Genomic DNA, 11,801 nt, shown 5'->3' on the forward strand with positions numbered 1-11,801 from the left:
TTTGGAGACATCAGTCATAGACATGTCTGCCTTCTCTGCAGTATAATGGGACTGAATGGCACTAAGCTTGTTGTTCTCAAAGCAAACTAACCAAAAAATAATAATAATAACAACAACAAAAAATTTGAAAATTTAACATGTGCTTCTTTCTAGAAAGTTAGAGGAAAAATTATATATTTTTTCATTTTGGGGTAAGCTGTTCCTTTAAACTGCTGTGCATCATGCAACATAATTTCACAGTTGGGCCACTATGTAGTTGCTTATCAGTGACTACGACTCCAAGAGAAATGGCAGATTAATTTTAGTCCAACAGTAGTGGATACTCATTTATCTGTGTTAATTTAAATAAAACATGTATTACAGTGTTGTCTGGCTGAGGCTGGTGGATCAGAAACTGTAAACACAGCTGGACTAAAATCATGCTAAATAATGTAAAATGATGCATTCTTTACTGTCTTCTTGCTCTTGGTGGTCCATCCTCACCACCAGTTCAACTGTATGATCAAGCGACGAGCTGAATTTGTGTCAGTGTTTGTCTGGATTCTGGTGATCAGCCCTCAGGTTCCCACGCTGGCTTACAACCACATCAAGGGCAGCGGCAGCAACACCCAATGCTTCTTCTTCACTTCTTACAAAGAGCCGTCACGCGCCATCATCATCCTGGTCATCATGCACTGTATACTGATGGTGCTGGAGTTCATCATCCCTCTGGCCATGCTGCTATTTTGCTCCATCTGTATCTCCAGGTCAGTGGCGTAGATGACGTAGGGTTGGTGGGTTTTGTAAACCCATGGGCCCTCTTGTGGTCAAACTTTTTTTCTTTTTTTTTTAATGTAATGTTGCCGCGGTTGACCCTCGCAGCGGCAGGTAGCACAGAGTGTAACGTCAGACTGGGTCACTGCATTTTGTTGCATGTAAGGGGGGATACGAGCGACCCCTCCCAATTTGAACTGATCCATGCGTCTATTGAATGTGATTGGCTCAGCCGCTCAGACAGTGACCCTTATTTTTCTGGAAAAAAAGAAACAAAAAAAGCAAGCAAGGTAGAGGAGATTTGCAAAGATGCTGAAAAGAAAGAAGCCACCAGAAAAAGAGATGTGTGGTGCAGATAAGCGTAGGGCAAAAAAGAAAAAAAAGTTAAGGATGCGGCCAAATGCACCAAACTGACAGATCTCTTCTGTCTTGGTGGGAGGAGCCAGGCCAGTGACGACACGGGTCCGAGCAGCAGCACGGCCACAGCAGGTAAACAAGCACTGTCTGCTGTAACACGGCGCTATCATGATCTCAGACTTGAGACTAGGGTTGTCACAAGAACCGACACTACCGGTAATTTGAACGTGACCGAACCTGGATCCGCTCCAGCTGCTTGGTGTGGCCACAGCCACAGTTGAAGCCCATAAACATGACGTGCCATGTGTCTTTCTCCGGTCAGTTGTCATGGGAACAAGACACTCTGACAGTGGTGCGCATTTAGACCATAATACATCCATGGTTTGGAGCAGAGACAAAACAAACGTGTGTGAATATATAAAACGGAGCTGAAAAATGAAACAATAAGTTTACGCCAATGTCAGGCCCCTTTGACCTCAAAACCCATGTGGAATACAGCCCAGTTACGCCACTGCTCCAGGTTCCACTGCTCCACGGAGGATGGGAAAACCAGACAAGGTTTGACAGGCAATGCAAGTGTGCACCGCCATCGTCACAGCATTCATGGTGTGCTTCTTACCCACCACGGTGAAAACAAATGGGGTGTGGATCATCCGCTCGTGCTGCCCATGGGACTGCACCTATTTATATGCTTTCACCCAGCTCACTATCCTGTCTTTGCGCTGAACTTCCTGAATTTGGCTCTAGAACCCATCATCTATGTGTTCTCCAGCTCCATGTTCAGAAAGGCCCTCTGCAGCTCTCTGCCCTGCACTACAGGCAGGATACAGGCGACCAACAGTGGCTGTTACAAAGTGTTTCTTGGTGTCTTAACGTTTTATTATTATATGATTTGAGTAGAATTAAAATTGTTGAGGACACATTTCAGACTAAAGACCAGAAAAATTGTGATGGCAGGTGGAATTTGGACAAATGTTTTGTCCCAAGGTGAAAAAAAACTTTGAGGTCAGTTGTTAAGTTCAGGTTTAATTTACGCGGTAGGGGAAGTCTCTTTTTTGAGATTTTTGAATTGAGAAAAGTAAATATGTGTGTGTGTATTCAATGTTTTCTTTCTTACTGCTTTTGAATCAAAAGTGCAAACAAACACAACTTTGTTTATCTAACTGAAAGCTAGTGTCATGTCTGCAGAACAGATAAAAACATTGTTGGAACACAGAACGTGGCCTTTCTCATGCTCATAGATTGTTGAAACTGAAATTGCCATAAACCATTGCAAACGTCATGGCTAGAGAAAAAAACTGAGTCAGTGGGTGAGTTGTGAAGTCACAGTTAGGTCAGAAAAGTCTATTTGTGCTAAGATTAATAACTAAAAATCCAGCATTGGAACAGAAACGTAATCAATCTTTTGTAACTTAAGCCCCACTTCTTATTGTTAAAAATAAAAAAGTGACTGTCACTTCAAAAATTAAATGACTCTATTTAACAAATACAAAAGTATTTCAAACATTGATCTAAATTAACTTCATCATTAAAAAAAGAACCAAACTTATGCCATGTAAAGTGTCTTTATATGAAGGTGTGGCTTCAGTTTTCCTGCCAAGAAGTTAGGATGGTAGTCTCTTCGACCTGTTGTCAAAATTGTGTTTGATTAATAAAATAATCATTGATCAAATAATAAAAGTAATCGTTATACTATGTGCATGTGAGAGACTGAGAGGTGGACGATCAGACGTGGTTTGACTATAAAAACAAAGGAGAACACTAAGTGACCTTTTGTCTTTATGGAACAAAATATACACATTTTGAAACGGTGCTCATGTCTGGAAGTGTGACATGAGAGGATTCAGAAGAAAGTATCTGTCAGACTAGTGACACTACATTCTTAGCACATTACATTCAGTCTTTCTGTCTCTTGTCTTTGCCATCCTGTGTGTGTCCCAGAGTTGACTCTGGGGCCCTATGTTGACCCACACATGCAGTTCAGTGAGGAAGCCGTCATGCACGGGTTGAGGTGGGCAGTGTGTGTCAGGTGTAAGAACCTGGAGAAACGACTATAGAAGTGAGGACTGGTGAATATTAGGGATATGGATGAGAACTTATGATGGCAGAAGTAAGTTCATTTTGAGATTTTCTTTTTACAAGAAGTAAAAAGCAATAAAAGCCACAATAAAATATTACAAATGAATTAAAGTGTCAATAATGAATGAAAACAGTTCAAATGTAAAACTCATTCATCATTAAAACAGGAACATCTAGAAGTGAAATGTGATACAGTTAAAGATTTGAATTGTCGTAGGGATGAAAATGAGGAAAACTTTGAATTGTTTTACATGTTGTTCCATGTTGCAGGTGCACAATATGAAAAACTGGATATTCCAAGTTCAGTAAAAACAGTCGGCACCTGCAGCGTAATCCAGTCACTAGACTGAGTTTGGTAAGAGCTCACATTAAAAGAAAGTATTGAACTGATGTAAGAAGGTAAAAGAGTGATAAGAGCTTTATAAATAAATAAAACCCAGTATCTTTCACATCTTACACTGAGAGGTTCACCCAACCTTAGTATACAAGTCACAATGATGGCTGTTATAACTGTCTTCAGTTAGGAGAGGTGCTAGCAAACGTAGCGTATTATATTAGGAAACTACCCATCCCACAATCCATTGTAATGATGCAACATGGTCTTAAATTTAGTTGTCATCAGGATTACAGTGATAATAAAGGTGTTGCAGTATATTGTAGTTGGTGTTGTGTTGATGTCAGAATTTGTGGTAAGTCCACATTGGAGGGTTACGACATCCTGACCAATAATCTAAACCTCTCTGCAGAATATGAACGAACGGGATTTTAACGTCTGGAACCTCACTGCTGAGCTCTGTTTGTGAAAAGAGGAAGAATGTGTTTGTCTTCTTTTAAAAGTTACTAAGTTAATATTATAATTTAATGTCAAATTTGATTAGATTAGTCATTGTTCTGTTAGATCATTAGTTGAGTTCTTTGTACTTTTACTTAAGTCCTTTTTCTTATAATTGGGTAATATGTAGTAATGTAAGAGTAGTTGTACTTGAATACAGATTTTCAGTACTTTTCCACCCCTGATAATGAGATAACTTCATTTTTAAGCAGAATATTTTAACGGCATGCAGGCAAATACAGCGATCATCACACCGTTGGCTGATGTGTTTCCCCCTCCAGGTTTAACTGCTCTGACATCTTTTGAATTATGCAAACGTCTGCCAGAAAGCAATGAAGGAAGCCCCAAAGTCACCTGTTGCCTGTCGCAGTATTGCCTTGTTTTTCATAGAACGATTTTCATAATCTGACCCCAGGTCTGTTACAAATGGCTGCTGTCATGTCTGGAGGCGTGTCACGGGGCGTGGGGTGGGAGGAGTCAGGAGAGGCGGGTATCTGACAGGAAATAAGTCTAAGCTATATAAGATCTAAGTCGCAGCATCACAGATCATCAGACTGGCTGCTCCAGTTAGAAGTCAAGAAGACTCACACACAACTCAGCTGATCTACACACCTTCACCAGGTGAGGACAAACTGGGCGACAAAAACGTGTTCAGACTTTTACTGACTGTGTTACTGAGAGTCGATTCCCAGTGTTAAAAACTCTGTAAAAAACTGAAGACTGTGTGGTCACTCACTTCACATTTCTCAACAGGTTGGAGAAAATGTCCTCAGATCACATAACAGTTGCTGCCCTGGGTCGACCCTTCACCCTTGGAATGCTCTATGATGCTCGGAAAGATAAACTCATCCCAGGTAAGACTTGACATTCACATACTGAAGAAATATTACATTCATAATTTGACATGGAGGCACTTCAGATTTGACCTCTGGAACAAGACAAAAGACTAACAAGTTTCAGGCAGTCGAATGTAGTTCACAGGCTTGTAGACGATATATGGTGATTTTCTTTTACACTTTTATTGCACATAATAACTTTGTGCATAATTTATTAAGTTGCTAAACTTTTGCTGAGTTAAACAAAATCATTAAAAATGCAAACATAGCTGCTAGTGACAATGAACAGGGTCCAGGCAGACTGGGAGTGTTTGGATGCTTGTAAGAACCGATCGTTGATCAGACACACACACACACACATCTAAACACCTTTCAATGCACCTGTTATCTACCATCTACAGAATGATTTTGGTTGCATTTAAACCCGGAACTATAGGTGTTAACAGATTTTGCATGTTACAAAAAATTTAGAGTGATGAACTTCTGACTTTGATGGAGTTTGATTGTGAAATATCTAAACATTTCAATTTAAACAGTTTTCATACAAATCCATACAGCCAATTATGAGATACACACTTCTTGATCTGTGGCACCACCTAAACATAAAACACAATGTTTTTTTCAATACACTAGCTTAATGAACACTGAACATATGTCTTGATTTTCACGTCTTTGTGTCTAATCCTAACCCATTGTGTCTAAGTCATCTTGCATTTCCCACTCCCTGGCTGGGTTCACCAGGCTTAAGTAGGAAGTATAGTGGCGTGCCGCATGTTTCTCTCCTCTGGGAGGTGTGGGATCTTCTCCTGGGTCTGGAGAAGCATGGTGTTGGCAGTTACTCTCATGTGCTCTAGTTCAGCTGCCAAACAGGACAGTACTCGGTTGTGCCACCAGGTGTATCTGCCTTGAGTCAGGCTGGATTTACATCCTACCAAGATGTGCATGAGGGTTACCAGAACCACACACAGAGGACAGGCTGGATCATCTCCCAATGAAGGTTTGGGTTTGTGGGAGGGGCAGGACATTATATTGGTCTGTGATGGTGAAGCTCAGCATTTTAGCCTCCACAGCCCATTCCATGTGATTTTACTCCCCTTGAGGGCATCCTATCTCGTTCAGCTAGCTTGGGATATGGCCCTGGCACACCTTGAAGTTTTTCCTGGTGGAGCTAGAGTTCAGTTGGAGTAGCCTTTTGCTAGGTAAGTTTAATTTTTCCAAGGACAAAACGCTCTCTACCCTGTTGGACATGGTCCACCGTGTCCTAGGGATTCTGTATCCACTACTGCAGCAGCTGGGATCCACTTTTTTCTAGTGGCAAGGGTTGGAGCATCACCTCTTACCAGTCCAGAGATTCTGTGAGTGTCATCTCCAGTCTTACTTTGGCACATTTCTCCATCAGACTGGGGATAGTCAGTGACAGGGCTCCAATCCTGTACAGCCTTATACTGCTGAGATATCTCGGTAGCCCCAGCCATTTCCTCAGCTGTGCATTCCCCAGTCTCTCTCTAGTCGATTGTCATGAGATTGACTGACATCGTAGACGGTGATTGGCCACATGAGTCCGGGCAGCAGTCCAAACTGAACACACCACAGCTTCAGCTTCATTGGGAGAGTAATGTATTGATTTGCCTGAGGCTGCTAATTATATCCTGCCTAAGTTGTTCCAGCTGCTCAGTGTCTTTGAGCTCTGCATTGTACCACTGTCCAAGGCTGTTGATGGGCTTCCTCAGGACAATTGGTATTGGCTCATCAGTGGTTTGGAACCTGTCATCACTTAGTCGGCCTTTCACGATGACATGCTTCAGGAGTTTGATGTTTCCCTGGAGCTTGTCCATTGGTCGTTTGGTGCTTTCTTTTGTTTTTGTAAGTGTAGTCATGTCATGCACACAAGCCCTGATCAGAGAAAGACACATTCCACTCTTGAAGTGTTCACCTCCAATCACCCATTTTAATATCTGGATAATGAGCTCAACTGCCATAGTGAATGGGGAAGATTGTACAGGCCGCCAAGATGCTGCCATGCGGTTGTGTTGTCCTGACTTCTGGAACTTAAATTTGCACACACACACACACACAGACACACACACACACCACTATTTAAAATATCAAAGGTAGCCGTACTCATTCTGCAGTAAACTCCATTTAATCTCATGCTGTGACTGATATCTAATTTTTGTGACATTATTAAATAGATAAAACTGATGCATCAATCCAGTGTTGCTGGATTGGGCAGTTTTTGGTCACATTGTGCAGGTTAAAATAGGCTTGAGTGGTTTGGATGGTTTTTAAATACTTTAAAAAATTACTGTATATTGATATTAAAACATTTTTTATTCAGTGGCACAGACAGAGTGATCAGCAAAGCAACTTTAGGTCAGAGTCCTCTGTGGAGACAATGAATTGGTGTAATTAATTTTACTGGAGTGGATTTGTCTCCATCCTGTAATTTCTGAATTAATCAACTTTATGCAAAATAATTAATCAATCAATAAATTTAGTAGCTGTTTCACAAAATGAATTTCCTTTATCAGATGACTGATGTTTTCCAATTTCTCTAGGTTTGAAACTGTGGGATGATAAAACTCTGAAAGAGAACACAGCTCAAAAGCATCATGGGAGCAGTCATTCTCAAATTTCTGCATCTGACACGATTGAATCCAAGTCCTCTCTGCTGGATATTGAAGCTTCTCTGAAGGTCAGTTACATGAGTGGACTGGTTGAAGTTGGAGGATCTGCAAAGTATCTGAATGATACGAAGAAGTTCAAGAATCAGAGCAGAGTGACGTTTCAGTACAAAGCTACCACACACTTCAAAGAGTTATCAATGATTAACTTCAAAGCCATGGACACCAAACAGAAAGAAGTTATTGAGAAGGGTGTTGCAACACATGTAGTCACAGGAATCCTTTATGGGGCAAATGCTTTCTTTGTGTTTGACAGTGAGCAGTTAGAGTCCAGCAGTGTTCAGGAAATCCAGGCCAGCGTGGAAGCTGTGATAAACAAGATCCCTTCATTTGAACTTGAGGGGAGTGTCAGCATCAAACTGACTAATAAAGAAGAAGAGCTGATCAATAAATTCTCCTGCAAATTCTTTGGAGACCTTCTCCTTGAAAGCAACCCTGCAACATTTGTAGAAGCAGTGAAGACCTATGCTGAACTTCCAAAGCTGCTGAGGGAAAATGCAGAGAAGGAGAGTGTTCCATTGAAGGTCTGGCTGATGCCACTGGCGAAATTAACTCTCACATCTCCTGAGCTGAAGACAGGCATCAGCACTGGACTGGTGATGAAGGTGCAGGATGATTTAGAAGATTTAAAGGAAATGCAAATGAGATGCGATGATTCTCTTGCCGACAAAGTGGTCGAGAAATTTCCACAGATCAGAGAAGAGTTGAGCCGTTTCAAAAACCTGTGTAGTTATTATGCATTTCACCTCCAGCAGACCATGATGAAGACACTTCCTCTCATCCGTGAAGGAAAAGAAGATGAGAGCAAATTAGACAAACTCTTCGAAGACAGGAAGAAGTCACCATTCGGTCAAGAAAAGCTGAGCGAGTGGTTGGATCATAAAGAGAGAGAAATCATCATCATCAGGTCCTGTGTAGACATAATGGAGGGAATAAAGATGGTTTCAGATGAGTCAGAGTTGGACAGAGAGATTCTTGCTGCAGGTGTAGAAGATGCTCTGTGCTTTGTGTTCACCTCCCTGGACACTACTGACTCCTACCTTCAAGCACTAAAAGACTACGTGGTCGACTTGAAATCACAATCTACTGCACAACCAACAAAAGACCCATGGTACAAATCAGCTGCAGTTTTAACAAACATGAGAGAAAAAGCCAAAGAGTTCAACAAAGTTGCCAAAGGCTTGAAGAACATCAGCAGTTTCCGGTTCCTGGTAGCGGCCATTGCAAATGAGAAATACAAAGGAGCAACTATCTACCATTACAAGAAAGGCATTCTGGTCACTGATAATTTCTCAATGCCAAACATCACTAATGTGGAGACTGACAAAGACAGAAGAGATTTACTCTGGTGTAAGTACTTTATTTTAACTGTCACATAAATACTAAATTTACTGCCCTTCATGAATCTGAGTTGCAACACCTTTTGTTATTCACAGACATCATTTTGAGCTTTTCTTTAAAAAATATGGGGTTTTTTTCTCATCGCTTACATTAAAATTGCTTTAGAAAGGGATCTCAAGAAAAACAACCAACAGGACTTTTGATGCATAGTGTTAGCAGAAGTACTGTAGATCGCTTACTTTAGTATAAATATTTAGTACAACTATGTAAACATACTTCGTTACAAGATAAAGTCCTGCAATCAGAAGTTTACTTGAGAAAAAGAGCAAAAGCAAAAGAGTCAAATGACACACTAAACAACCCTTGTTAGTTGAGTGCACACAGAACCTGAAGCAGAAAGTCCAGGTGAATAAAGAAAGTTGATAAGCCCTATTGGGATATCCATTATTTCTGACTGGGGTTTTGGGGGTCGAGGTTTTGTTAAGACAGGTCTAGCAAAGAGAGCCTGGCTGTGTTGAACTCCCTTCGTAGCACGGCTCAGGTCCGTCCTTTCCTCGCTGAATTGGACTGCATATACTACATTGGACCTCATGCAAGAACATTTTTTATATTCTGATCGTAAACTTCTCTCAGTTTTTTTTAATATGAAGGGCTCAGATACAGATGCCACGTCAGATTCAAGAAATGCTTGTAACTTCAGATAACTGTATAACTATTTATGTATAAGGATGTGTGGAATATTATAGTTAAATTATTTCTGGAAATTAGGGAAGCAGAAACATAAAATGAAGGTTCTTCACAAATGTAACTTAAGAACCTGGACAGTTTAAGATGCAAAAATTTTTGGAATGCCGTTTTAGTCAACATTAAATAAATAAATAAGTAAACATTGCTATAAAATAACTAAATGAGGCTTTTATTTCATCATGCCACATTTATTTCCCACATCTTTTTACTTACAACTGTTCAACGCAAGTTAAGAGATGTGGTTATCTCAAGCACAGCTATCTGAGCTAAGACTAACTAGCTACAGTACTGCTTAGCTACTCAAGCAACAATTTCTCTGTCCATCAGAAAATGTGGTAAATCACAGAAAGTTGAGGCAGAGCAGGATGCCAGGACCCAAACCAGACAATGAAACCATCTTAGTACTGTACTCTCTGTATTCTCTGTCACCAAATTGGCGTCCATTCTTCAGTCTCCGATGCTGTCTTTGGGTGTCTTGCTTAGAATCCGAATCTATGAGATAACCAGGCCCCTTCATTTGCATATAAATGGGAAATAAAAGTTTCCTTAAATAAATAACAGCTGTCTTTTCAAAAACTTTTTTCCACACAAATATATTTATGTATCTAACTATGATGACTCATTTATGTATTTATATTTATTTACATATTAATAACCATCTATTTCAGGATTTATTTCATATCCACATTTATTTAACATTTATTTTATTATTATTTAATTATTTATCATTAAATGGCTGTCTAAAGTAAATCGAGTGCGAGCTGTAATCATGATCACATCTTGTTCTGTCCTTCAGATGCCCGTGATGTCACTCTGGACCCAGACACAGCACACAACTACCTCACTTTGTCTAAGGGAAACAAGAAGGCCGCATGTGTAGGATGGCGTAAATGTACTGACCTCCCACAGAGATTTGATTTCTTTCGACAGGTTATGTCCAGAGAGGGGCTGACTGGGCGATGTTACTGGGAGGTAGAGTGGAGTGCTGGGCAAAGTGAAGATGTAGCTGTAGGTGTTTCCTACACAGGTATAGGAAGGAAAGGAAAAAGTGACCGATGCAAGCTTGGATGGAGTAACATCTGTTGGGCTTTAGGCCACAGATGGTCCCCACCACACCCTACTCTGTATACAGCTCATCCTAACCAGTACCAGAATTTGCGATTTCCTGCTCATGGCCTCACCCGTCTGGGAATCTACCTGGACTGGGATGCTGGCACTCTGTCTTACTACAAAGTCTCAGCTGATACACTGACTCATCTCCACACCTTCCGTGCCAAATTCTCTGAGCCTGTTTACCCAATATTCTTGATTTGGCGTAATTCCAACTACATATTCCTGCCTCTGTAATCTCATGATTGAGTCACATGATTCAGTTCAAATTCAGTCCAGTTCACTCCACTTTCACAGAATTATTGTTGAATATTTCTGTCATTGTTTTATTTTCATTGTGTGTATGTGTGTGAAGCTCCACCATGTTAGTCACATACACTGTACTCATGGACCAGAGTGGAGTAATAGAATTTCTGAAGTCCAGGAGTTTCTTTATTCATGATGTTCAATTTTACCATTGATCAATAATAATCAAAAGCGGTGAGGGAAATTACACATACTGCACAAATAATCAGTATCTTTATTGTTCATGTAATCATGAGGATTGTGAGGGAAATTACACATATCACACTTTTAATCATATATCTGTGTTATCTTTGTCTCTTGTAATGTTTAAATATCTTCCCATATAATCATGTTTATTTCCTCTGATTGTTCTGAATCTTGTACCATAGAACCTTTAACCTGAGAGAACCCTATAGCTTGTGAAGTGTTTGTGGAGTGTACGTGATTAAAAGTCTGTTCAGGGTTCATCAGTGCAGGAAAATATTAGATTGTTGTCAGGTAGTAAAACTAGAAACAAAGGTGCCTCAGATCAGTAACAGCCAGAGCAGCCGGGGCAGATAGTTGGTAGGAGGGCAGTAAACTGCCACAGCACCTGAGACGGGAACAGACCAGACCAGGAAGACAACCTCGGCTGGAGGGAGAAGAAAATACATGAGATAAAGACGGCTCCAAGTTATAAAAGGAGTGAAAGCGTCTCTTCAGTGTCCACATTATGAACTGTCCTTTGTGTTGTGTACTGTGCTCTGAGCATTAATAAAGAGTGACAATAATGAGAGA

At 40.5% G+C, this 11,801-nt stretch overlaps 1 protein-coding gene and 1 pseudogene across 1 annotated transcript; both read left to right on the forward strand.

The window, feature by feature from the left end:
* Nucleotides 1-465: 465 nt before the first annotated feature.
* Nucleotides 466-3,167, forward strand: LOC146311494 (hydroxycarboxylic acid receptor 2-like; annotated as a pseudogene).
* A 1,607-nt stretch (nucleotides 3,168-4,774) lies between these two features.
* LOC146311495 (stonustoxin subunit beta-like) lies at nucleotides 4,775-11,801 on the forward strand. The gene is made up of 3 exons (XM_084740162.1): nucleotides 4,775-4,875; nucleotides 7,416-8,891; nucleotides 10,426-11,801. The coding sequence occupies exons 1-3, from the start codon at nucleotides 4,785-4,787 to the stop codon at nucleotides 10,974-10,976; spliced, it is 2,118 nt and encodes a 705-aa protein (XP_084596288.1). The 5' UTR covers nucleotides 4,775-4,784; the 3' UTR covers nucleotides 10,977-11,801.

The sequence above is a fragment of the Lutjanus erythropterus genome, chromosome 17 (assembly GCF_056507025.1).
Source record: "Lutjanus erythropterus isolate fLutEry1 chromosome 17, fLutEry1.hap2, whole genome shotgun sequence".
Lineage (NCBI taxonomy): Eukaryota > Metazoa > Chordata > Actinopteri > Lutjaniformes > Lutjanidae > Lutjanus > Lutjanus erythropterus.